At 40.4% G+C, this 27,037-nt stretch overlaps 2 protein-coding genes across 6 annotated transcripts; one reads left to right on the top strand and one right to left on the bottom strand.

The window, feature by feature from the left end:
- Positions 1-768: 768 nt before the first annotated feature.
- Positions 769-25,720, bottom strand: LOC136433331 (glycoprotein hormone beta-5-like). Of its 4 annotated transcripts, none has more exons than XM_066425423.1 (3): positions 25,344-25,720; positions 2,401-2,613; positions 769-1,494 (listed from the first exon to the last, which is right to left on the bottom strand). In XM_066425423.1, the coding sequence occupies exons 2-3, from the start codon at positions 2,608-2,610 to the stop codon at positions 1,303-1,305; spliced, it is 402 nt and encodes a 133-aa protein (XP_066281520.1). In that variant the 5' UTR covers positions 2,611-2,613; positions 25,344-25,720; the 3' UTR covers positions 769-1,302. The 4 variants fall into 4 exon arrangements, with proteins under 4 accessions (XP_066281520.1, XP_066281516.1, XP_066281518.1 ...); XM_066425419.1 differs by lacking the exon at positions 25,344-25,720 and adding an exon at positions 9,351-9,784; XM_066425421.1 differs by lacking the exon at positions 25,344-25,720 and adding an exon at positions 9,423-9,778.
- On the top strand, positions 11,394-26,883 carry LOC136433329 (AP-4 complex subunit mu-1-like). Of its 2 annotated transcripts, XM_066425415.1 has the most exons (15): positions 11,396-11,572; positions 12,604-12,689; positions 13,181-13,287; positions 13,590-13,686; positions 14,032-14,127; positions 16,227-16,298; positions 16,805-16,867; positions 17,178-17,244; positions 19,628-19,681; positions 23,169-23,275; positions 24,529-24,620; positions 25,793-25,840; positions 25,985-26,035; positions 26,128-26,245; positions 26,594-26,883. In XM_066425415.1, the coding sequence occupies exons 1-15, from the start codon at positions 11,515-11,517 to the stop codon at positions 26,786-26,788; spliced, it is 1,311 nt and encodes a 436-aa protein (XP_066281512.1). In that variant the 5' UTR covers positions 11,396-11,514; the 3' UTR covers positions 26,789-26,883. The 2 variants fall into 2 exon arrangements, with proteins under 2 accessions (XP_066281513.1, XP_066281512.1); XM_066425416.1 differs by lacking the exon at positions 26,128-26,245 and having other exon boundaries at positions 11,394-11,572; positions 26,594-26,750.
- Positions 26,884-27,037: the final 154 nt, after the last annotated feature.

The following is a 27,037-nucleotide window of genomic DNA, read 5'->3' as shown; positions in this document are numbered from 1 at the left end:
TCACTTCTATCTCTTGGAAGGGATGGAGATAAGTGTGTTGGGTTCTTTAACGTGCAGATATTTCGTGTCTCCCACAGATCCAAGGGAACTTCTAACACACGTGTGATTTGAAAACGCCTAAACTGTTGTCAAAGTGAAAGTGTAGCTTTTTGAAGATTATGTACAAAGTGACGGCAGTTCGATTGCCAAAACATTCATGTGACGGTATCTTGTGCTTTAGCCACCCCTCAAGCACAGCATCTCGGACACAAGCTATTGTGAGCGAAGCTTGGAAGGCCTCATCCAATATCCTGAATTATGGTAACCAGGTATACTACTAATCCCAACTTTGTAGTAAACATATCAAAGTTTAGAGTGCATAACACACGAGTGTGTATATACTTGATTGTGAACAAAAGTCGTGAAGTATAGTACACCCATCATTTCTTGCCAGTGATCACCGCTCGATGCAACGCATTGTGTAATACGAGCGCAAGAGAGAATGGATTTACTACGACCACCAAAATAAAGATGCTTGAAACCTTAACACCAGTAATGACTAGGTGAAAATGTAACCACTGTTGTTTCCGTTATAAATGTTAAAAGTCAGGTGGCAGTCAGCTCATGCATTGCACCCTCTTCCAGCATGTTTGAATCCCTCGGCACCCAGGGGCTGTGCCGAGGGATTCAGGCCTGCTGGTGGAGGGCGGTGTATTACTTTTTCTGATAAGATACATGCGTATAACTATACACAACTAGCCCACAGGATTGACAGGAAACAGGACAGTATTGGTGTGCAATAGGACAACATTTATTTGAAGTTTTTCGTTGACTGATGATGCATGAAACTCAAAGACTACTCGGTTTTCCGTGACAAAGTGGGTTTCAGAACATGCTATGTTTTACTAAAAGCTACATGGTACATCCATTTTCTCAGTTCTTTTGTCGGACAGCAATCGCAGCATTTACAGTCGAAGTCAGTTGTCTCGGTTGGGAGGGGGGGGGGGGGGTAAGATACCATCCGACCCGCGGCAGTACATTCTCGTTCTGGGCGCTGACGTTTCATTTCAGAGATTTGCAACCGGCGACATCAAATTACAGTTGAATAACGACCAAATTTCTTAGCTGCTGAGAAAAGGCATCTTTCTTGGTTGCCTCTCACGAAAGACATAATGAAATTCACCATAAAATCTGGGGTTAAATTTATATTTTACTACAGCATTAAGATTCCTGAAATGTCTCTCTGATCTATATCTACCATCCACTATCGTTTCCAACGTGTTTTTCTTGTTCGTCGGGGTTTTTCATGCCGGCTCCTTCCACTCAAACTAACGTTTCGCAGGACGTGTTGTGGGCGTGGCACATGGCGCACCTGCAGGACACGGCGTTGTGATAGACGTAGGTGGGGTCGACACCTGGCTGGCAGTTCTGCAGCTGCGTGGTCCTGGTCTCCACCCGCTCGTACGTGCACACCGTGTGGCTGGACGTCCGGAACGGCGGCGTCAGGTGTGGAATCTGAGGACGACAACATATGCCCATCATAGGATATGGCAAACCAGTAAACTCTTACTTATAGATATGGGATTATCACCTCAGCTTTGTTTAAATTGTACCATTGAACGTTGAAAAAGGACAAACATATTATAAGTTGTTACAGTTCGGAAGGACAACAAAACCACCATGATTCGAGTTGTGTGCGTCATGTACCGTTGGTTTCCAGAGCTCTGGTTGGTTTCATTACTGGTTGGCAGATGAACACGGTTTCAGTTTCCGCGCACGTTATATAACTTTCCAACTTACAGCTCTGTGTGTCACTAATGTCAACCAACTAGAATACTTAAATCCACCCACATCTGAAGTAGCCTGGGTGCCATCCTATTTCTACCGGGGCTTCTACACTCGCTACCTTTGCAGGAGCGAGTGTAGGAGCCCCGGCAGAAATAGGATAGCACCCAGGCTACATCTGAAGAAACCATCATCTGAAGTGTGGAAGCTACTTCACCGGAGAACCTCTCAGAGCATGTAATTTTGTGTTATCGTGATGCTATATTAACATCTTGATATCTAAGAACAATGATCGCGGATTGAAACGATAGCAACAAGGGACCAGATTAACTAAACATCACAATGCACGAGAACGATGCCAGACGCTAGGGTGAAGCCTGTGGCGATCGCACTGATCTATCAGGTAAGATCTGAATGTTCGGTACGCGACTGACAGACTGGCGTGTGAATGGCGCGGACTACAGCGACAGGAAACATCTTCAGTTTAAGCCTACAGACATCAGCAGCTGCCTTTCTTTCCTTACACTTTCCAAGTCACCATGTCACTGCACAACGCTGCCACAAAGTCACGGGACAAGTCCCACTTATCACAATTATGTACAGTATTAATGTCTAAAGGTAAGAAAAAAGTCGTACCTGCCAAGTATCACAGCGGCCTTTGCAAGCGTCTACACTGATTTGTTGCCGCTCGCATCCCTCCTTCTCGGCGTAGAGCGACACGTCTCTCCAGACGTCACAGCCCAGAGACGGGTCGGCCTGGCTGGGCAGGACGGCGCCCAGGAGGAGCAGACCTCCAGCACACAGGGAGAAGGTCAGCACGGACAGGTGCATACGGTCAGAAAACATCGTCTGCAGCAGGAATGAGAGCGTGTCAGACTGGGAACGAACCACCACATGTGCGTATCAGGGGTGTCACGGTTATGGGTGGACGTTCTTAATCGTTTCAACACCCACACATTGCGGTATTTTAATCATCTCGGTGACGAAACTACATTTCAGAGTGTGTACATTCAAGGTCAGAAAGATGTCGATGTCGTCAATGAATGAATGAAAAACAATCTACTTTACAGGCATAACTATTAAAGTTATTGTCCCTAGGTTTACGCCTCCCTGGACATTTTAAGAAAATGACAGTAGACAAAACACACAGCGCTGCTGCTTACTAAACCGATGACACAAAACATACTGCTCCATTGAGATCGATGATACCCATGACTGCTTTCCACAGCAAAGAGTTAGTAGTCCCTGTACTACTATAAATGCCATGCATCATGGAGCACAAAAATAGCTCCCACAGCAGTCTATTGTCTGCGTTTTATCATTACCGGTTCTCAGCTTTTGAGAACTCTTTTGCTAAATAGATTGATGGTCCCAATTCTCCATGGTTAAATGATCCGAAAACATCAGAGAGCAGAATATGATGCGTCACCACGGCAAAACGGCGACCCGGAGACTGTTGCAAAGCTGACAAGAAGAATTTAGATGAATGTCAACCATCAGAGACGGCAGCAATTGTCTTCAGACTTTCAAGTATACGTTTTTCAAATATGTTGAAACTTTCTTTCTCAAAACCCATGAAAGCTTGATATGAAACACACTGCTCGACTGTAACAAATTTCAGCCTGTGCATCAAAACGACTATTTTTAATCCACAAAATGGGGAAAGTTTGTTTCCTCACCAGCATATATACCTGATCACAAATGATCATAAGCAACACACAAATATCGAATAAAGCCAAAATCTCCAAATAAACGTTCGGCTCCAAAACGATTCTAAAATCAGTAGATTCCAATCCCAGATACCGAAGACAGATGCCCGTTCCGGAAAGAGTGTATTCAACGATTCATTAAATCTGCAACGTACCGTAAATACTTCAAACAAGGTTCCCTCAATTTTGCAGAAGAAGCACTAATTTCCGCCCCAGCGATATATCTGTACATCAGTGGAACCCCGGCGTGGCGGACTCTCCCCGCAACATCCCCCAGGCTAAAGAAGAAATGGAACTAATGGCCTTCTCTGACTGCGGTTGTCAGTGGAGGAAAGATAAATGAATATCCCTTCCCTTACATGTTCTCCCCTAGAGCTGAGTAATTAGTTTGGAACATCGATGATAACCACTTAAGTAGCGAAAAGTGCGTGCTCTTGATACAAAACGATAGGCAGATATCTGGTACGGAGGTTGAAGGAATCGAAATGCGAGGCTGAGAGGCTTTGATCGCTTCTGTAGCACCCCGGGATTTAGTTTGCCCCAGTCAGACGCAAAGATGCACACCGCACCAAACACTTTAAAGGCATCCAGAGCATTTTATGAGGCTAGAAACTTGAATAAAAAAATACTCGAATTCTAGTCATTCCTACACAGAGTAAGTTTCAATAACCCTATACCATTACATATCGACATTAAAGGAGCAAAGATATGATGTCGTTGTGTGGTAAGAACTGATAGAAAATCCAAGCCCTAATATACTGATCCTGAGTGTCCATCACAATTAGTGGTTCGACCAATGAGAGAGTGACTGCATGTCCGTCAATTATTTACATTTTTATGTTTTGATTTTGCATTTCTACGTTTGACGGAGATGGGCGGGGCTATGGTATTGGTCTATTTACACTAGGCGCGTGAAACAAAAAGATCACCATGTAGCTTATTTTTGTGCCGCTTTTGAGCACTTTTGATAAGAAATCCGCACGCAAATGTGGTTAACAGTGGCATTAAATGTCAATTTCATAAAGATTACAGCAACTAGAATATTTCCAGTTTTCAAGTCTCATAAAATGCTCTGGGTGCCTTTAAATCCATTTTCAATGAGAGAAGATCCGTAAGAATCGAAAAAAACCCACTGATCATAAATATACACTTATCATGACTGTGTAACCACCTGGACGTGTTTTGTTGGTTATGTTTGTCCAAACAAAAGTGAGTACCCTGTGCACACTTAAAATCTGGGAAAATACCAGATTAAGTTTTTTTTCGTGGTTGAGCTAGGTGAGAGAGAGAGAAATGGTTTATTATTTCATATTAAAAAAAGCCATTGCAGCACAAGTGCTGAATTGCAGCCTTTGTACAAATGTCCATCTTTTACATGTTCTCAGGACTTAAAAGGCATTACACATTGAATAAAAGTGTTTCAATAAGATTATGCGTCTACGTTAAGTCTATCTAAAACACTAATATACAGGCATTTAGCAGCAGTCGTTTAACAGACGAACGCAATATGGTAGTGTACTGTTTGCAATGCGCTGTGTACGATAGATTGGTACTGTTTTTTAGTGTTCTGTTGTGGACATCCCCCCTTCCCGGTATCTGTCACTACATATGAGAGACCGAGCAAACTTTAGGCACAGTTCACAGGTGGCTATGATATATATTCGTGTACACTTAGTTTCTATAGATGCAGTGTTGACAATCCATGAGTGTAGATTTGGTTACCAGTTCCAAAGCGTCCAAACTTCAGAGTTGAAAAGAGTCGTTGTACAAATGTGGCACTGAAGACATAACTGAGGTAAAGATGAAGAAGACCACCAAGTCCACTCATAACGCAGTAAGGAATACAAACAACAAAGAGTGTGAAATCCCAGTGGCCCACTGACATGTTTAGACTTCTGACGTGTTTACACCATAAACTTTGCTGGACATCGTAATTACATCACTTGTAGTACCATAATATGCCATATATCACGGACATCAAATAGCACGAGTAGGTGTGTGTTCTGTACTCATTGCCCTCATTCAGACTTCTTCTATTAGCCACCCTCAGTGTTCTGAAAGAGCAACAGCGGACATCCATTTTATGGGATCATTTGGAAGTTTGTGCGTACTGAAAACAAGAGCTTTTAAAAAAAGCTGGCGTTTCGGCTACGTTTATAAGTGTGAATTGTCTTTTCCCTTTACTTGAAGTAAAATCTGCCAGAGGAAGTCACTCAAGGGCTGTTCAGTCTATAAGAAAAATTGTCATTTTGGGAAATGAGTACTGTTTTAATAGAGAAAGGCAGATTGGGGAAAGCAATTTTGAAGTTACGTCACTTAACTTAAAAGTGCTTTTGAAAAAGCTGGTCTTGGCCTACAACTTGTACTTATTTGTAAAATGTATAATAGGCTCATTATAAAAGCTATCAATGTAATTATGTACATGGCACGCAATAAAACATAAAATTTGAAAAAGCACCATTGAATCATCAGCACTATGGTAATTAAGTGAAATAGAAGTTCATAACAGCTAAGGTTCTATCTAAAATGACTACCAAATGTCAAACAAATCAACAGCTACCTCATCCGTATTATTCTGGTTTCCGCATTTACAACATTTCTTCCTTATTTTCCTGGGTAATTTTGCTAAAATTCATGAAAATTCCCATAGTTTTGTGCCGAGGGGCGCCACTTTCCACGTCCGTGTTGTCTGAATGAAGTCGATACTGAACAATGGAGCATTTGCTACTGTAACAAAGAATCGCTGTTTTGCAAACAACATCAAGAGCCTCTGTTTACATCGGGGATAGAAGTTTAGTGGCGAGTGTTTTGCAAGAATCATCTTACCGCGCATAGGAGCCGCTGCACGGTATTTTCCATTACAATGAACAGAAAAATTCGAATGCCGGGTTTGGAATCTATGAAGTCCTGTTCATAAGACAAAGGCCTTGTATATATTAAATGAATATTTAAAAATAACAAATATAAAATATTTCTTTATTTATTAATGAAAAAAAATGATATTCATAAATATGATATTGATAGATTAATATAATATCAATATATATTTTTGATATTCAATATCTAAAAAGAAAAAAAAATCCATGCACGGAGACGAACCCGGATCTTCTGGGTCCGAAGTGCTTCGCGTTGCCAGATCGGCCAAGCTGCGATACGTAGCTTTCACTCTGGACGTAATGCTATAACCTCACTATATGGTATCATTTATGCCGATTTTTGGTCGTTTTCTTGACGAAATCATTTTTTTTCTTCTGCAATCTTGTGGAATAGATGTAATATGGTCATTTTTCAGGATATCAAAGTCCGAAACCACAATGCAATGATATTTCCGAACAGTTGTAGCAGTTACATGCGGTCGCCGTCCTGTGTCACATGCAAATCTAGCCTGCCTGCATTTTCGTGCTCTCTTGCCATATAAGGCAACGGCTATACAAGGATTTGAGAACGTATTGCCATATAAGGTCTTATTGTGTGCGACACAGTGTTGAACCAAGCTTCCCTGGTTCCTTCCTTGAAGGTAAAAGCCAGGACAATGCGTTCCGGCGCGCATGCGCCGAAACGCAAAAAACGATAGGTTGAATCACTGAGGCCTGCATCTGTGCTAGCATCTCAATGTCAATATCTATCTGAAAACAATTAGTAATTGCATGTGGCGCTGTGTTCGTCCCGATGTCATACAAACCGCCTTTCGCAATAACAAGTCATTGACTTTCAATGAACTACAAAACCTCAAACACGCTATTGTGTTCGTCTATCAAAGAGGCACGTAGTTGCTGTCTCTTACAGTTGGTGATAGATACCATGTAGCATGTGCGTGGTCAGTGTTTGTCCCATACTGTTTTTGACGTTACAATCTATCTATCTGTCTATCTATCGAATGAGAAGGACCACTCTGTTAATCCTCGATTAGGAGAAATAATCATGTTGCTTATTGACCCTATGTGTATCTTTAATATCAAAGAACGGAATACGGTTATCATTCCACGCCTATTCATTTATCTATGGATCTTTAGAGCAGTCCCTTTAGTTACAATAACTGACAACCTATGGTATGGCATTTATAGGTATATTTCTACTTTTCCTCCTTCCTTTGGCTGAAATACGCTGACCAGGAGAGAGTTGGGCCAATTGAACACTCACACCTTGTACAGCGAATAGATATACGCTATGGCTACATTGATGGTCCGCAATCGTCTGATAATGCTCAAAACGACAAGTATGAGTCAATGATAAAACGATATCTTCTGAGTTTTCATCAGATCTAAGCATGAATGTTCTTTGCGGAGGAATAACGGTACTGAATTATTCTGAAAGCGTCTACAATCCCGGATATGATTAGTAAGTAACTATTCTAATTTCTAGTGCACCAACGGATATGTCGTCAATGTAAAAAGGATGCCGCAAATAGGGGAGAAAGGTTGTTGCACGCTAGGAGGGCATAAAAGAGTGCCCCCTCCCTCTCATCACTCAAAGTAATTCTCCCTAGAGATGGGAAGTTGATGATAATGCCGGGTGGATTTGCGTGCTATTTGAGCCCTAATGGACCGCAGTGTGCGTATAGGGAGTAAAAAGTAGTCAAGTCACGAGAACTTAAGACACACTTCATGGTCTGGTAAATATCGCCTTAGGAGGCAAGCGAACCCAAAGTTATTACAAGTGAACCTCTCTCCAGGATGATCACATACGCCCATATATCACTTGAACATTTATCCGCCTGAGCTCAAGCTGTACTTTGCCTAATTGCTTACAAGTCGCAGTTGATCTTCCCCAATATTAGCAAAGTACGGAAGTAGCCTTCAGCTTACAGTCCGCCGTGAGACTGGTGCACGCAATGCTGTGGTCGGATGAAGGGATACCACTAAGTCGGCCTATCATTCATACAGCAGACACATTACAATCCTTCGATGATATCCACTGACTCAGATTCCTTTCCATCCTTCACCCTCAGTGACTGAGGCATGACGCGAGTTTTGGAAAATGAATAAAACTTCACTATTCACTTTAAGCAGGGCTGTTGACCGAGGCCACTTTCTGTTGCTGGAATTACCGTATTGGTATTACGCTCACGTCATAAAACCTGCCGCAGGAATCATCTTCCCAATAAACAGTTCTTGAAAAAGTCTCCAGGAAGTTAACATTAATACAAAGTTAAGACCCTTGTGGACTGCTCTTCCATCAAGTACACAAAGCCTCCTGGCCGCAAACTTACTTCATCGACCTATGCTTGAACCTCTGGCAACACCATCCCACCTTCACAGAAACACAGGCAGACGTTTTCATAGCTCAAACATGTTGACGATATGTCCCCAAGTCCATATTGAACAGTTGACAGAGATGACTGAGTCTTGAACTCTACTGAGGTTGAATTAATGTATACGTAACGACATGATGGTCTTTAGAATGGCATAAATCTCTCCCGGTACGTAACTCCCGTTGGAAGATGAAAGCAACCACAGTGACATCATTCAGTAGAAAGAAAGGGCACTGGAAAGATACTATGGCGCTGGATAAATGATGGTATATGCACACATATAATCGAAGGGCGCATGACATAAGGCAAAACCAACAAGCTGGCCCGTGGTCAATGTTCAATCAAATCTACGTGATACAAGTATCATGTATCAAAATGATACTTAAGTACCGGACTGTCAGTGAAGTGTTGATATACACATATTGCCTGGACATGAGACTAATGGCGTGGCTATTCAGTTGGCTGAAGATAGGATAAGTTTTCGTTACAGGTAGAACACCCCCCTCCCCCGTTGACCGGACTATGAATTGCCCGAAGCTGGTGTTTACTTACCTCGTGCCGGTGGTTAGTAAGAGGCAGGGCACAAACTCAGGGGTTATCAACAGGAGAAAGATAGTAAAGTTTACCTTCAGAGTCATCTGCTTCGTGCAACAAGGCCCTGAACAAGTTTGCTTACTTCACAGCCCAAAACGACATACCTGTGTGTTCTTTCAGCTCGTCAGGTAGCGAATAGGTCTACTACAGGGTTGGGTCAAACTGAATTCCTCCGCAATCTCTACCGCCCATTGAAGGATCTAAAAGCAAATATTTGGCCACACAGCTTGCACGTTACACAAGTGGATTTCGTTGCCAAAATACGGAGTCGTCTCTACAACGAACACCCACGCCACCTGTTGGTGGTCCTGTCCTGCCGGCTACAAACGCGCATATGAAATCTTTTTAAACACTAGTGTTTCTAAGGCTGCTGCTAGTGTTTGTTAGCGGTTGTGATTGCGCTAAGTGACTATCTTTTTGCTCGGCACTGTTATCAACATGGAGTGACCTTGGTTATACGATATTCACCTTTATCGGAATACAACTTGAAAACTTTGTGTTCCACACCTAAACAAGTTTTGTTAGCATCATCACGATATCCATGACAATACCGTATGTTTGAATCAACCGAAATTGTGCAAAGAAGCCATCAATAAAAAGGTTGACGTCATTCATGACGTTCGTTGAACAGGATACATGGTCTTCTGTCCAACGTTTCACGCAGCGGGCAATATCTCGGCTAGAGGAGGCCCGAGTCCGGGTAATTTCCCGAAGGTGATTAAGAGAAAGAAGTATGTTATAAGCCAGAGTCCGGAACCTGGTGCAATTAAGCCTCAGGAGCCAGTAGGAGCAATATTGTTGATGCACGCCTTCCTGATTTCGCGACACTATATGAACTACATCTCGAATGCACATTGTCAGAATGAATATAACTGTATTTAGTTCTCTCTCTGGATAAATGAAACTGACGTACCTAAATGTTTTTATTACCTTGGCGGATCAATGGCTTACAAAGTCGTGTAGGCTCTAGCACACGTTGAAATTGAATAGTTAGCCTTGCCTTTCTGGATTAGACGGCTCAGCGCCATTGTTTTTTTATACTGATACCCGAGCTTTTGTGCACAAAATATCAATGATTGGTGCGGAATATGTTGACACACGTTTCTAAGAATCGTTATTAAATGTACGTAGAAAATCAGACACAGTAGTTCTATAGTGTGGACATTATCATATATTTTCATACGTCAGTGAATCTGTCTGTTCCCTCACAACTAGCCCTCGGGCATGAGTTTGCAACTTCATATATAAATGAAATAAATGTCACGGGCAATTCCCTCTGACGGCACTGAGGTCTTACGAATCTGCCCAAACCTCAGTAATCATGACGAAAGAAAGAAACGGTGATCCCGTTATTACGGGCTAATGAGAAAGTATGCCCTATGATTCATACTTCAATTTTTCGACCTTCAGTGGCTACCAGAAATTCAAATTGCATCATTCCTAGTGTGTCTCAACAAAAATGTAAACTTTTGATTAAGAGCATGCGCACTCGTTATTCCAGAGTGAAGCAACTTGGGGGCAAATACCGTAATGACTGTTTGTGTAGCCGGGAACGGAAACCTATACACCCACACAAAGGAAATATGAAAATGAGTAAACTCTACACTGCTTTTTCAGATAGCTCTTAGCTGGTAGGGAGAAGCCTTGATCACTCAACAACTGTCATAAACTGAACATGGGGAGAAGTATTTGATAACTTTGGTCCTAAATAGAAAGTAAAGTACATTCTGAGGCTACATTGTATTGTAAAAACTGTTGATTTTAAGCGTTGATGAACTTTCAGCATCGTAATGTATCCGTATCAGTAAGCTGAGTGCGTCCGTCCCACGATCATGAACTGAAGGTGTTTCAAAGGACACAGCAACCTCAGGTCAGGGTGTAACGTTACTAAAAGCCAGATTGGAGGCTGGAACCTCCTTGGTTTGAGGCCTACTTTACATATAGTAGAGTAGTTCACTTGAAATATGTATTCCTACAATGTAGAGTCACCTCAGGATACCTGAAAATGTAAGGCTTCAATGATCCAGCTCCCCACCTTGGGCTCAATCCAGTGTCGTCGTAAATCACGACTTGAGACATGTGCCGATTTACGGTAACCTGGTAACAACATGGCCGCCCCCAGGCCAGAATTTCGACGTTTGTCGTCTGCTTCCTTCATATTTGTCAAACATAGATACATGATCAGTGCAATCTAAAATGATTTCACAGTTTGTCATCCTATCTCAGCACGGGGACATCCTACTCTTCAAAGACTGTATCCTTTCTCTAGATTTTGCCATTTTCGCTGGATATGGACGGTGGAGTTGGGGAGGGGGGCACTAGTCAGGAGTAGTGCCAAGCTTTTATCAAACTTCTGCTCATCATTGAGTTTCCTTATTATTGAGTAAATGTCAAGGACATAGCATGATACATTTAGATGATCAAGGAGGTTATGTATTATTCCAGGCTTTTTCAAACTGTGGCAACTATCAAAACTAATTTAAAAGTGAAAAGAGGTTTGTGACTGTGTAGAACAAGACGATTTTGTATCTCATGTGGATAATGTCCTGTTGACTGTTGTTTCAAGTTGTGTGTGCATACACTAACACTGGTTCATTTAGCACTGTTACTGTAAATGCATTTCGCGGTCTGGAGAAAAATAGGGAGTATTTGCAGTAGTTTTAGTTCGCGATAGCACTTCAGTCACATTCTGCTGCAGTAACGGAAACACAGGTGTCTTTATGGACAGCCAGTTGGAAACCACCTACTAGCGACTCAGAAAGGGTGTTAAAGATGGACAGAACAGCACTAGTCCCTTTTAGTAGTCCTGGCGTGATTAAATGTCACTGATCTAGCCATATGTACCTGAGGAATGAATGAAGTGTTGAAATTCTTAATGAATATGTATTTGATGTTCAAAGGTCGGGTCTGTGTTCTATTGGGCCTTGTTTACAGTATTCGTGTGTCTTTACCACAACAGGTGCCTCCAACACATCATATATAAATGTAGCGCGTGGTAGGCGGGAAGAAGGAGCTGGGAAGAAGACAGAACAAAAATGTTCTACAGATTTACAGTACGTTCCTATTAAACCTTGGAGTTGGACTTCGATTTTTGGTACCCAACGCTGTAACCTCAACTAAAAATGAACTTGGGTATTGAGTGAGTGTGAGTGTGTTTGTATGTATGTATGTATGTATGTGTGTGTGTATGTGTGTGTGTGTGCGTGTGTGCGAATGTATGTTTCCAAAATGTTAATTAAAAGTCTCTTAAGGAGACTTAAGCTTCTTGACAACTATTATTATCAGACAGAGGTGATGTAGGGAAGGATTCCCCAGAGCTGTTCCTGCAGAAAATAAGAGACTTATCTGGTGGACTGGCACCTCCAACATTTGTAAGTCAACTGTCAGTTTTCTAGGCCTTGTGTCTCTGGCATTTACTGTTATTGACTGCAGACCTTTCTTATGTCATATTATAAGTGCACTTTCTTCTTTCTGTTACATTCAGTCATGGTTTGCTTATATAATGAAAATTTGGCTGTTTCTAATCTAAGGTTTGCCAAGCAAATAGAAAATCTGACCATGTGGTTGAATGAAAGATGGAATGGGAGGAAAGCTGATTTGTTGGGTTATTACTATTAAGAAGACCTGGAATTGGGGATTCAGAAGTGAAATTGCAATTGCTTGTCATAACTGAACTCTGTCCTTTGCTGCACATGCTGTGTACGGGGTCCTCATTCCCCATGTATCTCTGCACTAAGTCTTGTATACATTTACCAGTAGGGTAGCGTTTAATTGCCTCTCTGCAATTGCATGAAGTCTCGGATTGAACATATCTGGGTTCAGTAAGGACGACATTTTGACAGTGTTTTCGTTCATCTTGCAGCATCATGATGGCATCAACTACCTCCATGTTAAACACAACAGCCTGTTCTTCATGGCCACAACCAGGAGTAACTTGTCACCATTCATGGTTATCGAACTCATCAATAGGTAAACATATATGCATAACAGTACTATGTATGCCAGCTTTTTATGCAGTGGTTGTGTTTTTAGTTTTCCTGTAAACAATGACTTGGAATTCAAAATTCACAAGCGAAATTGTAATTACATGTAACCTAATTCTGTGTACTGTTGCACATGATGTGTCCTATTACCTCATGTATTTATGCACCTGTAAACATGTATCAGTTGGATAGCTTGTAATTGCTTCTTGGTAACACAATGTATATCTTTGGGGAATATCCATATTCATTTAGACTATTTCCAACCTATTTCTGTCTTCTACATTTCAGAGTGGCGAGCTTGTGTAAGGATTATTGTGGGGTCCTGTCAGAGGAGGCCATCAGACTTAACTTCCCTCTGGTGTATGAAATACTAGATGAAGTCATTGTAAGTGTTAAGAATTTACCATCTGATACCAGAGTATTAACACATATGAGTAGATTTCTCGCTTTTTGTAGTGATTAGGATGAAACATGTTATCATTATCGCCTTGGATAAGAGAAAATAATGACATCAACCATTCAACTAAAATGCTCCAATGAAACAAAATTTGTAAGCAAAAATACATACTTGTACAGCTAACATTTATATGCTTATTTATTTATGTGTAAGTAATTCATACGTCAAGCTTACTTTGGTGCAACTGCAAGATAAATTCAATGTATCTATCTTATCATTGACCAAGCATAGAAGTCTTGTTTCTTTCGGTAATGTTTTAAAAATTTTCTGCAGGATTTTGGCTACCCACAAGGTACTTCCACAGACATGCTGAAAGCGTACATGGAAAATAGTCCTGTACTGGTGAGAGAGGGCACCACTCCAGGCTTGGTCAGTTCTGCCATTTGCTTGTGTAAATGTTTGCAAACAGAGGGTTTGGGGTTTGCATGAACTAGGTATGGTTAAGTATCTGACTTTTCGTAATATATTATTAGGAAAAATACTGATTGACCATATTGGTGACAGTTGTCAATTTGCTTCCCCATGGGTGCCCATGAATACACCGACAGCCATCTTCGACTGCGAAGCACAACCAGCTGGGTGCCCATGCTAATTGGAACAATTTGTTGTCAGAAAATGATTTCTCAGTGGAATGTTTTGCCCCCAGAGTCTGTATTCAGAGTAAGACAAACTATAACACTGCCTTGGAGACATGGAACTGTGTGGATAATGTATCATGCAAGCAGTCCTACTAAAAGGCTGCATAGATTATTCCAACATGGCTATGTGATTAGGCCACATAAACTTGATTCCATGGATAACATTCTTTGATGACATCTTCATCTGATGCAATGGTGGGAAAAATCAAGAACTTTTTCCAACTGTTGGTTACAAAATATGAGCATTTCGGGGTTGCTTGAATGGCACATGTCTATTTGCTTTTTTTTTCTTGAATAAAAAAGTGAAGTGGTGAATCCCAAAACCAAGAAATTAGATTGTTGTCGTCAAAATTAATGCACACGCTTCTTTGGTAAAATCAAGGACATGTGGTATAGCAAAGGCCACATTTTCTGTCCCTTGAGGGTTTTTTTTAACTACATGTACCAACATAATTGTGGAGCCAGGTCAGTCCAGCTTTCAGGAATATTCAGTTTTTCCGGCCTGCAGTCCTCTAAGATATCCTGTGTCCGCAAAGTATCCTGACTCTGACAGACAAAAGTACAGTGTAAGACCATCACATTCATCCATAGATGGGTCTGTACAGGGTAAATCCTGGTGGATACTGAAACCACTCTGCTCTGTGTTGCTATAGGCAAAGGTTTACATTAGTGAGGCAGGAGGATGTTTAAATCACTGCCAGACTTTCCACTACTGTTATAGGATTCCTGCTGCTGGATTAGATAGTCCAGACTGCTCAGAAGTGGAAGAAGTTGAGTGATGGAGTACTTTGAAGTTAAATGCATATTTTGAACTGTTTTTCAACTTTATTTTTGACATTTGTGTTTTGAAAATAAGAAAGGTAATATACCCAATCTCCAAACTTGTGTGTTTGTGTGTGTGGCTAATTGTATAAAGAAGATGACTCTCGAGATCAAAGGTAGAGTTGCCATTTGATGTATGTTTGGGTGGAACAAATTGCATGATATAAATGTTGCCATAAAATTGGCTAAATTTACAGGAGATTGGGCAGAGGATACCCCTGCCTGTGACCATCAAAAGACTCTTGACTTTTATCCCAGTTAGTAGCTTTGAGTTGACTGTATGCTGTGTGATGTAGTACTAATGAACCAATGTAGCCTGAAACTGTTCAGTTTGGTGGGGGAATACAGGATGAATATCCAGAGCTGTAGACATGGTGTAGATACGTTAGATAAATGCCTTAATGTGGATAAAAAAAAACATGAAACATTTGCAAGAGTAATATATAAAGCCATTTAATTTCCCTCAAGGGATATAAGTAGCAGATGTATATGCAGGATCAAAGCAGCAAAATGTAATGACTATGCATCTGTGCATCTTTTTGTTTCAAAATGTTGTCACATCTCAGCAGTCTCCATCCAAGTTGGTTTTCAATGTCATACATCAACATTCCCTCAGTCTACTCATCACAGCTTCTTTGCATAATAAACTTCGTTCATGTGGCAAATAGGAATTACCACCAACCTGCCAGTATGTTTGCCAATGTGCCATTTCTGTGCAACCTGCTGAGAGCAATGTATGCTTTGGTTGGTATCAATTTTTGATTAATAAAATTTCTAATTGACTTATAGGAGAAATACTATACATACGTGTTCTCTACATTTTTATAATGTCATGAATAGCCTTACTAGAATATAGTCTTCCTATATGCAAGGACATTATACAGAAAATTTATTGTCCTTGCTATATGGATGAAACAGGGTTGCATCTTTATGGCATATCTTCCAGTTGTGACTATAGAGGCGCCAATGGAGGCTCACTCTAATAACTTCTACTTATTTTCCAACTAGTTTGGTGCTGAGAGAAGAATGGTCCCTTCCACTGCAGCCAACAAGTCTATCATGGGAACAGCCATTAGTCAGGTGTGATTTTACTGTCCATCTGTTTTGGCCCAGATCTTCTGTTGTTGTTTATGAGGCAAAACAGTAACCTCCTTGTCTATATAACCTCCTTGCCTTAACCAACCAAGGAACCAACTATCCAAGAAAAATCAATCCATATCAGTCAACAGTTTGTACACTTGTCATAAGTTTTAAGCTTCATTTTCCCAGCAAGATGCATGTATTGGAAGAAAGGTAAAGACATATATATAGGACAGCAACTCCATGTTTCCTAACATTATATGAAGCCTTGTTTGGCCAACATTTTGTCTGAACAAAAAGTTTAGGCCATTATTGTGCTGATTTGTTTGTTGATGGATGAAGTTCCAGCAGTCAGTGAACTTTTCTTGTTAAATCTTTATTCAAATAGTACATTATTTGTAAGGTTTGATAACCCAGCAAACATTCATTCTTTCATTCAACTTAATGGATACAGTTGTACCCAAAATATGCTAAATGTTTAAAAAACAAGTCTTTTTGCCATGCAGGGGAGGAAGAATGAGATCTTTGTGGATGTGTTGGAGAGATTAACTGTGCTGATCAGTACCAGTGTAAGTAGGGTAACCTTACATGCATTGTCAAATTAAATGTACTGTACTTGCAAAATAGCATGAACCAAATTTCAGATCAATCAAAAGGGAAATGAACATGTAACATTTGGAGCTGTCCAAAACATTTCAATTTTTTTTGAGCTGTCCAAACAATTTAGAAAGACCCATAAAAAGAAAGTTGGGAATGTGAATGTGTTGTATGTACATTGGAGTTTACGTATGAAGAGCTGAAATATACCAATCAGTCAAAATTTCTCAGCACATCCCAGGAATCTTTTTAACTAGACCTTTCTCTCCTGCTGTTCCACAGGGAAGTGTGCTGCGTGCAGACATTGATGGCACCATACAGATGAAAAGCTTCCTGGTTGGTGTTCCAGGTAATTTGTTGAGAACCTTTGTAGTTGAAGCAATTTACTCTCAACACCCGCCATTGCCTGCCCAGTGTTGGGAAGTACATCCTTCCCCCTATCAAAGTAATACTCCTCAGAAAGTATAGCCTGTAGGCAGGATTAGACACTTGGTTAATTTCTTTGCCAGGATATTGGTGTAATGACAGCTAGGAGGAGCATTAAAGCAGCTGATCAATAGTGCGTAGTAAATTGTCACATCCGTTCTATTCAGGGCCGAAGTGATAGAAGAATCTAAAGACTAAACTTAAACGGCTGCATACCAGATACTCTCAACAAGTAAGTATACCTATATCTGTTACCACAGCAGCTGCTACGGCAATGTTCCCTGATATAGCTACAGCTCCGTGCAGGAAGAATACAAAGAAACAATCATGACGGTGTTTTCTAATTTGTCATGGTTGGAAAATGTGAGATAACACACTGGTGCACCTGTGCACAGCACTGTCAGTGGATATTGCCTCATTTACAGGTAAAAGTACTAGTGTTACTAACCATAGACATTTGCAGGCCTGCAAGATTTGTCATACATGGAATAGTTTCAAGGTCAGCTGGAAGGCTGTTGAAAAAGAGTTAAAATGTCAAGAGTCAAATGTTGTATTGGGAGTGAAATATTGATCTTTGGCAGCCAAAACTAGCTTCCAGTTATTCCTCAGAGGATTCAGTTATTCCTTAGTGGTTTCTTAGAGACCTTAAATCAACCATTAAATGTGTCGTAATGGAATCCCTGCAGGTGGGATGGCATCACCTTATGTTTTGTCACCTCATCTTAAGGTATTGCCATGAAGAAGTGCATGATAACAAAAAGTAAGAACTGAAAATTTATTTTCGCGTTACAAGCTATATAATCATGAAGACATTAATCATACGGAATTTAAAGGGAAAATGTCAGTAATGAGTCAGACTGTATTTTTTCTTAAACATGCTATGGTTTACAGTCACTATAGCTTTTAAGCTAAAATAAGCTAGCCTCTTGACGAATGGATGGTGTACGTGGACAGAAATTACTGCATACATTTGGAAACTCTGCCAAGGCATATTCGTGGCTTTCTTAGTGGTTTTTCCCAACTACCTACCAAGCTACAATGTTCAGATTCCGAGAAAACCTGGAAAATCGCATAGATGACTGTAAGATTTTGTGTTGACTTTCACTCGCTATTTCTTTGCAATGATACTACATGTAGTAATAAACAAATACAAATTCCCCGGGCAACAGTGTGTGATAAGAAAAAGTGAAAGAAATCGCTCTCAAAGACACTTTGTGCCAAGCAATAGGTAATCAGATGTCAAGACCATTTGTTACCAATGAAAGCAATGTTCCTTCTCATATCAATCTTTAACTTGTCATGAAAGGGTGATCTCAGAGCAGGTTGTCTTGACCTTTTGAGTTCGCTCTCAAAGACACTTTGTGCCAAGCAATACATAATCAGATGTCAGGACCATTTGTTACCAAAGCAATGTTCCCTCTCATATCTTCATCAAAGGGTGATCTGCGAGCAGTTTGTCCTGACCTGTTGAGGTAACATCTGGTATAAGTCTCCTTACCTCAAACCATTTAGGAGGTGAATGTCAGGACCATCTGTCCCTAAATGTTATGTGGTCTTCATCATCCATTCCTTTAAACTCTGGTTTAAAGCTATCCACAGATTCACACATGTCAGGAACACCTGCTCTTTCTGACCATGTCTCAGGAACACACAGGATCTTCATACACACAGCAGTCAGTACCTGGAACAGGCTCCAAGCGAGTGTGGTCAGAGACAGCAGTCAAAGTGGCCTCCAATCTTTAAAGACTAGTGCCTATCACTGTCTTCTCAAGATGCTAGAACACTTGGCAGCTGTTAGACACTGATTAGTCACTGAACTGGAGTACTATGCAGCCAATTTTAGTAATCATCTCTATTCGTGGCTATTGTTCACTGCAACATGTAAAAACAAACAATTCCCCTATATCTTGTCATAGTAATTCCTTTGTTGGTTCTAAAATTAAAAAGAATAATGCTGAAATTTAAAAAAAAGTCAACATGAGAGACTGAGGTATAGAAAACATGCATGTAGTGATGTACACACATTGGTGATCATTGGATCAGGGTTATTATACATTGCTCAGAGGTGTGTGTCGGGGAAAGGATTGAGGAAAATAGCCTTTTGGCATTATATTCATAGGTTGAGTGATAATGGATAGCAGGAGCAGGGCTGTTGTGCAACATCTCGCTATTTTGCAACCAAATGCTTTCCCTCTAGACATCTTTGTGAACAGGAGAGGACATGGCATGCTGATTTATCACTGACACTGACAAAATGTCTTGTATAAATGTCAAAATGTTACTTATGACACTTTTACCTTCTCCAGAAATCAAGATGGGACTAAGTGAAGATCTGACGGTGGGGAAAGAAGACAAAAGGGGTAGGTTTGTCGCTTCACATCCTGTACATGTATTGATAAGGCTGACTTTCCTTGAGTATCATAACTTCTCATTCACCAGCAGCGTCTTCAAGACAGCCACTACATTATGACTACAGCCTTCCACATTCATCAAACATGAGTGTTTGCCCTAGAAAGATAATCTCCTGGATAGTTCCTTAAGAAGAAATAAGTCATGTTAAATCATGTGTGTTCCTGCCTCATGCATTAGCAAAATCAATGAAGTCTACATTATCTGCCCCGCAGCATGGTTAAATGCTTAAACATGGCTTGTTTCTTTTATGGGATGTCTGAGAAATGTTGCCTCTGCCATTAATAGAAAAAATGGCCATCTGAACAAAATATGGTTTACGTCATCTCAAAGTGTCCACTCACACCTTTTGTTCTACCTTTTGGTTTTATTTTCTCCATGACTCTACTAAATCTAAGTCAGGCCATTATTCTGATTTCCTTTTCCATTTAGTTTTTTATCACTCCCACCCACCCCATTGTCATTTTGAAACATGATCATCCAATTCCTAAGTAGTTATGTGATATGATATACAGGGAGGTTTTCCTCTGTAAATACAAAAGTATTCTAACATGGGTTCATTGAAGAAAATTCTTATTTGTGATCCAATCCATAATTTTTTCCTTTCCTTTCCTTTCCTTTCCTTTCCTTTCCTTTCCTTTTCTTTTCCTTTCATTTCCTTTCCTTTAAACAGCACAATCTTCAGCACCAAGGATAGAATCTTCTTTGTCAAATGATTATCTTTGAAAGTCAACAATGTTCTAGAGCTCAATGCCCACATAAGTGCCATAAGTGGAAGATTTATTTCAGAAGTATGTATTTATGGTTCCGGTTCGGAATTTGTTTTGACCTAATACCCAAAGAGTCCCTAAAATAAGACGCAAATCCTAGGTTTTCTCGGTAGTTTTGGCTCCAGATTTTTCAGCTTTCGCTATAGCAGTGTGTAATCTTTTATATTTCCTGAAAGGCCCGATCTTTGTAGCGTTTTACGGTTTCGGAGTTTTGGTCGTCCGGTATTAGTGCGCCGTAACACGGCCTTGTCGCCTGATTACCTGAATCGTGTGTTCTATGTGAATTTTGCATGGTTTCGCACCATCAGGGTTTGCGGAAAACGTATCCTCAGGATTTTTTCCATTTTTCTTAATTGCACAGACAGAATGATGACCTTTATTGCCATATCAGTCATTATCCTAGGAAAACTCTTATTTTCCTTCCAGCGGCCTTGGAAGAATGCCCCAAAAATAGCAGTTTTGGGAATGAAAATTGCTTTAAATGACGGTTTTCACCAAAGAATGATGTTTCCACAGAAAATATCAAATGCGTCTGTCGTTCAGTGGCAAGGCACCACTATCCATTGGAAACATTAAATTGCCGAGAAAAGGATGTTTGGAGAAGCGCTATTGCCTTCCTGGGAAGGAGTCAGGTCGGCCCCGAATCGTTAAAAAAAACTCCGAACCGACACCTTATGCTATGATTTATTGGAAACTTGAAACGGCAGTGGTATCTGTTAGTAATAGAAACATCCGGTGTCTAACATGTCATAGACGTTTACACAAGTGAGATGGCAAGATGTACAGAAGCAATGACTCATCTTCACTTCCGGAAAGTTACAACATCCATCACTGTCACCGTGCTGCAACAAGTCCCACAGAAAATGACTAAATGTCCCCGAGACAGACTTTGAAATACACTTGCCTGTCTCAAGCTTCAGATCCTCTGTATCCCCCAGAAAGGCTTGTCACATCCCTACAGTCACACTGATAATCACACACACTCAGGAGCTTTCTCTATCACAACATGGGACTTTTTTTGGTACAGAGAGTTTTTTTTTATTAACACTTCTATTCAATCACCTTTAGGCGGTGAACAAATCTTATGATTGGTTTTGCGCCATTGTCAATACAACGCATCACCAATATTCCTGTATGTTTGACTTATCGCTGACAGCAGGTTTTAGATTACCAAATGGAGTGTAGTCAGCTGGCGGCTATGGCTGTGTCCTCTCCATCAGTTGTTGTTCCGGAGATTTGATGTCCATTAGCCACAGCAGGAGCTCCCGACCTTGTGGTATCTCCATTACTCATCCTCCCTATTACATTTCTATGCCTTTTCACATGTAACAGCTGTGATCAAAGGGGTTTAGTGAAATGGGCTGTTATCACCGCACAAGTGGTCTGATCAGGAATTTATTGCAGGTCATGCTTTAGTGGACATAAACCCTTTGTCCACAAGTTGATTGGCAGTGTGTGCATAGATTTAGGAACAAGTGCACTGTATTGGAATGAGGAGCATTTTACTACTACATGTACTTTGTTATTTTGTGCAAAACATCCTAAAGTTTTTATGTCTGGTATATTGATTTGCAAAAACAGCTTGAAAAAATATTTTGTTGCATGTGTATGCATTAAGATGTAGTTATACTACATGCAGTAAGAAACAATATCATGCGATGTTCCAAAACATGCTGCATTAAAATGACCCCTACGTTTAGCAATGACAGTCAATGATAAAGTAAACCTGGCTCATCAATGTGAATGGAATAATGTGACATTGTACTCTGTGCCTGTTATAACCAACAGTGGATGTTTTGTGCCTGTTGTCACAGATTTGCAGCATTGTGTTCATCAGTGACCCCTATTAGGTAGAGTGTCAGCATGCCCCAAAGTCTTCATGTATATTTTGCATTTGGTACTTGTAAAACATTGAACCCTCCAAGGTAAAATCTTGCAATTTTACATGAAGCCTTAGTCCCTGCCATCTATTTTAGGCATCAACTGACATTCATGAATTCCATTGTAACAATAATGTATGAACATGTAGATGTACATTACTGGCCTGTTTTGTTTCTGGGCCACTCTATCTTCTGACCACCTGTTGATAGAAGACACTTTTTAAAACTATTGAACAGACCATTGTTTTAAGTAAATGTGTGGATGAAAAATTGAGGATCGTGTTTACTTTTGACGCAACCTTGAGTCAGAATAACTAGGGAACTTAACAGGTCTCTATGGAGCTGAGATTTGATTAACCTAATACCTTTGAAACGGAACCTTGCTTGCATTCTTACATGCAAATTCTAAAGATTAGAGCAGAGAATGATTTCTTTTCCCCTTGTGTCATTGTCATGGTGTGATGAAGGGTAATGAACACATTTTCCTTGAAGGCAGGATGAGCAATGTCAGTAACCAGAAGAACTTTCCTGTAGAATGTCTGTCAACTAGCTTCCAAACCTTACTTCTTGCTCCATTCCCACCCACGCTTGTTTCCAAGCCCAAGATTCTTTATAATCTTTAACACAGGAAGAATTATTCCCATGTGATTAAAGCCTATAATTATTATGGCACTTATGACAGTGTTTTCCATCACTCACCAGACATCACACATCATAGATAATTTCCTTTATTAGACACTAAGCTCAGATCTGTAAATCATGAACATTGTTTTTCCTGTTGCTTACAGGTTATCACAGCCATGCCCACGTTGACGAGTGTAGCTTCCACGAGAGTGTGGACCTGTCTGAGTTTGGACAGAGCAGGGTGCTGACTATCCACCCTCCACAGGGAGAGGTAACCACCCCCACCTGGCTCTCCTCATCACTGACAAAATCATAGAGACTAGCTGAATGAGAGTGGTTTACTGCAGGAGATAGCAAGCCAAAGGACATCCAGCTGGTTTAATTTTTCATCCCTCTTACTCAGAGAGAAATGATTGTGCATCCATCATTACATTTAGCATGCATCTTGGGACAGTTAGATAGCAGACTACATACTTTTGTTTCTTAACGAGCTGTCATCCAATGATGACGGAAAGCCTGCACTGGAAATGAAGCAACCCAGGTTTGATATATATCAGATACTATCTAATCAGGACTACGGATTGGACAAGCTGTTACAAATGTATTTTATGATATTAGATTGCAAAAAAGTGGTGCTTAGATCTAGAGCCAAATACTAAATTCAATCAGAGGAGCTTTGCAGCTAATGAGGTGCCACTTAACATGGGCTATCATTAGCTACAAATTAATTTCATGAAATGATGCAATTTTTCTTTCAATTTCAACATGTGTTCCTGCATGATAGGTTTCCCCTAATGGCAGAGAATTTCATGCCATGCACAGTACATCCTCATAGTCAGTATGGTTGACTTGTCCCATTACTCAACTGACAGAATTAATGTTGGTAATATCTGTAGCTACAAGAAGTTGTTACCTTCATTTTGATTGGCAATGAGAACCATAGGTTTCGAAGAAATTGTTGATTTTGAAAAACTTAGATGATAACGAAACAACCATCTTTGTTAACTTTATACCTGTATGTTGCATTGTGAAAAAAGTTTCTAAGCACACTCCGTAAAAGAAATGTTTCCCCAGACAGTGCTGACGTAAATCATGACGTCTGTTATATCTCGACAAAGTTTGTTCTGCTCCAGGGCCAAGAGAGATGAGTGACAGCAATAATCCCTGTGCCATGGCCTCTCTCTTTGTAGTTTTCTCTCTTTGACAAAGAGAAGTTTTAGGAAGATAACATCATCAAATCCAAGTGTCCTCACATCCTTTAATGGCTCCAAGAACAAAGTCTGCATATACTGTTGTCTTATTTCATATTTGCCAAAGTACATGCATGTTTGTCATTAATCTTAATCAGATAAGCCTTAGGTGCCAAGAACAGAGTGAGCTTTGTTGGGTTTGAGTTTTCTTTCTTTTAGTACACAGTACAGTACTTGTGTGAGATGGTTGTAAGTCAGAGCAGGGATGTGAGGGTGTTTTGATGGTTCTTCCCCATTAAACAGCTCAGCTTGAGTTTGACTGTTGTTTGTTCAGTTCCCAGTGATGAAGTACCAGGCATCAGGAGACCTGCCTTCCCTGCTGCCCTTCCGACTCTTCCCAACAGTCAATGACCAGGACAGCGGCAGGTCAGACACATTCCAATAACAAACCATTAACCTTACAGCTTGTGTCGCAATCAAGCACTGCTAAACTTCTCCTAAATGCTTCTCAAGGGAAATGCATGTGAAAGGCTTAATAAGCTGCACAGTGCCCCTCACTTCTGTAGGTGAGAACGATAAAGGTTTGGCTGGAACACAGCTTCTATGATTCAGATTTGACTGATGGAGTGCCAAAACAGTCCTGATAGAGTGGCTTAGAGATACAATTTGTCATGCATGACATCTTGGGTCACCCTAGACAGATTTGGGTTTGATAATTATCTTTTGAGCTTTTCCATCCCGAGGTAGCGTTTTGGTACCAATCATGGGTATCAGTCATGGGATTTAGCAGCAGGAAGTGGATTTAATTTTGAATCACTGAAGAAGGATATTTTAAACCCAAAGTATTGAAGAATTAAGCAAACAAGTATCCATATATATCAGTCCCCAATAAAGTCTTCCTTAGTTTTTCTGGTTTTGTTTCTTGCTGATTGCTGCCTTTCTCTGCGGGCTGGCCATGAAAAGCAGTACAATGTATTTGATGATTTTTTAAAAAAGAATGGCCGCTCTAAAATGCAGGTCAACAACTGCAATGGCGACTAAGATCTGCTGCATTTATCACTAAATGAAATGCAAAAAAAATAGAAGGCAAAAAGAAGCTGAAACACTTAGAATTGAGTTCTTACAGTGTGAAAGTAAATGATTTCCTACCTTTTCTGATCCTCTTATGCACCATTCAGCCTTGTGCCCAAATGCACTCTGCCAGCATTCCCCATCGAACTACTAACGCCACCTACTTGTTACTTGCCAAACTGCATGCCTTCCCTTCTTCACTCATGTGGCATTGCTTCAGATTGTCAATTGAAGCAACTAAGCATTGCAAAGAGGACTCCCCATGAACTTGTTGAAGTTACTTTTCATCTCATCAAGTTGTAAACTGATTGTTTGAATTTTCAAGTCAAATTTAAGTCAATCTCAATGAATTTTTGAAGAACAATCCCAGACCTGGACTAACAAAATCATATTCACTCCTAGATACTTTCCAAGTACTACAGTATTTCCTCTCATAAGGGTTGGAGTAGGTAGTCCATTAGTAACACGTCAATAGAGCCTGCATTGTTGATTTTGCATAAGTACTGGACATGTTATGTTATGTACAGGGACATGGAGCTGGTGCTGAAGCTTCGCTGTGATGTTCCTTCTACAAGGTCAGCAGTCTCTCAATCATCAACCTGTCGTGGTTCATACCAGCATGAAGGCAACATAGATTCTGACAGTAATTTTCTTCTTGTAATTTTGTGTCATGAAATAACTGACATGGGAAATGTTATGCCTTTTCTCTATTCCTATAGTCACGCTGTCAATGTGATGGTCAGAGTCCCTGTTCCAAAGGCAACAACCAGGTAAATGCCCACTTAGTGTATGATTCATGTTTTTGAATCTTGGATGGATTTTTAGACAAAGCGCATGACTAATTTCTCTCTGCTGTTGGCAGTGTGTCACACCAGCTGAGTGGCCCAGGTCAAAATGTAGAGTTCAAGGCACAGGAACATGTGGTAGCTTGGAGCATAAAGAAATTCCAAGGTGCCACAGAGCTCACAGCCAGATTTAAGGTCAGTGTTGTAGCATTGTTGCTCTGCTTTGATGTCTTTTAATCCTCACATTAACTTGTTGTTGACAAAACGTGTCGTTATGTTAGTGAAAGACAGGACACTTTTCCTGTAGTCATCTTTTTTTCAAAAATCAAACCAAACCAACCAGCCAACCATCTCTCTGACTCTCAGCACAAGCTGGTCACATGCCAAATAGATCTGGGACATTTGAAATGCATGTCTGTAGCCAAAAAAAAAGGTGGCTTGCCCAGTCCAATTAAGGGTGTGCTCTTCAGATTGTATCTGATATAGCCAAGTAGTGCCTAAGAGTGAAATAGATTGTTTACATTTATTCTTTTTTTACTACAGCTGGCAGTTGCAAACAGAACACCATCCACCAGATTGGAGCTAGGTCCAGTTAGCCTGAACTTTGAACTGCCCATGTACATCTGCTCCCGTCTGCAAATTAGATTTTTGAGATTGTTTGACCACGAACAGTCGTATGTTGCTTACCGCTGGGTGCGTTATGTCACTCACTCAGACTCGTATGTTATAAGAATATGAAAAGATTCTAAAGCATAATGGCTGAGAAATGCTTTTAACTCAAAAATTGTTGCAGTATGCTTTGAACTCAAAAATAAATAAAGCCATAAATACAACACAGTGCCGACTTTTACAATTTTCTCATGTACACTTTTAAAACAGTTTTGGATATTTTGTTGATCATGTTGCCTAGAATGGGTATACATGTACTACAATCCATAGATCATGATTATCAGGTACCAATGGTACAAAAGAAGAAAAGCGACTTCT

The sequence above is a fragment of the Branchiostoma lanceolatum genome, chromosome 4 (assembly GCF_035083965.1).
Source record: "Branchiostoma lanceolatum isolate klBraLanc5 chromosome 4, klBraLanc5.hap2, whole genome shotgun sequence".
In the NCBI taxonomy this organism is placed as follows: Eukaryota; Metazoa; Chordata; class Leptocardii; order Amphioxiformes; family Branchiostomatidae; genus Branchiostoma; species Branchiostoma lanceolatum.
Note: the sequence above shows the minus strand (reverse complement) of the source record. Positions and strands in the feature narration are given on the sequence as shown.

What these genes read in the sequence shown, in the direction of transcription:
- LOC136433331 (XM_066425419.1), bottom strand. An exon ending in GCCGCTGTGATACTTGGCAG is followed by an intron (nt 1,495 to 2,400) that starts GTACGACTTTTT and finishes TGTCGTCCTCAG; the next exon opens with ATTCCACACCTGACGCCGCC.
- LOC136433329 (XM_066425415.1), top strand. Translation starts at nt 11,515, where the DNA reads ATGATTTCACAGTTTGTCATCCTATCTCAGCACGGGGACATCCTACTC. An exon ending in CTTCCTGGTTGGTGTTCCAG is followed by an intron (nt 17,245 to 19,627) that starts GTAATTTGTTGA and finishes TACCTTCTCCAG; the next exon opens with AAATCAAGATGGGACTAAGT. An exon ending in GTTCCAAAGGCAACAACCAG is followed by an intron (nt 26,036 to 26,127) that starts GTAAATGCCCAC and finishes TGCTGTTGGCAG; the next exon opens with TGTGTCACACCAGCTGAGTG.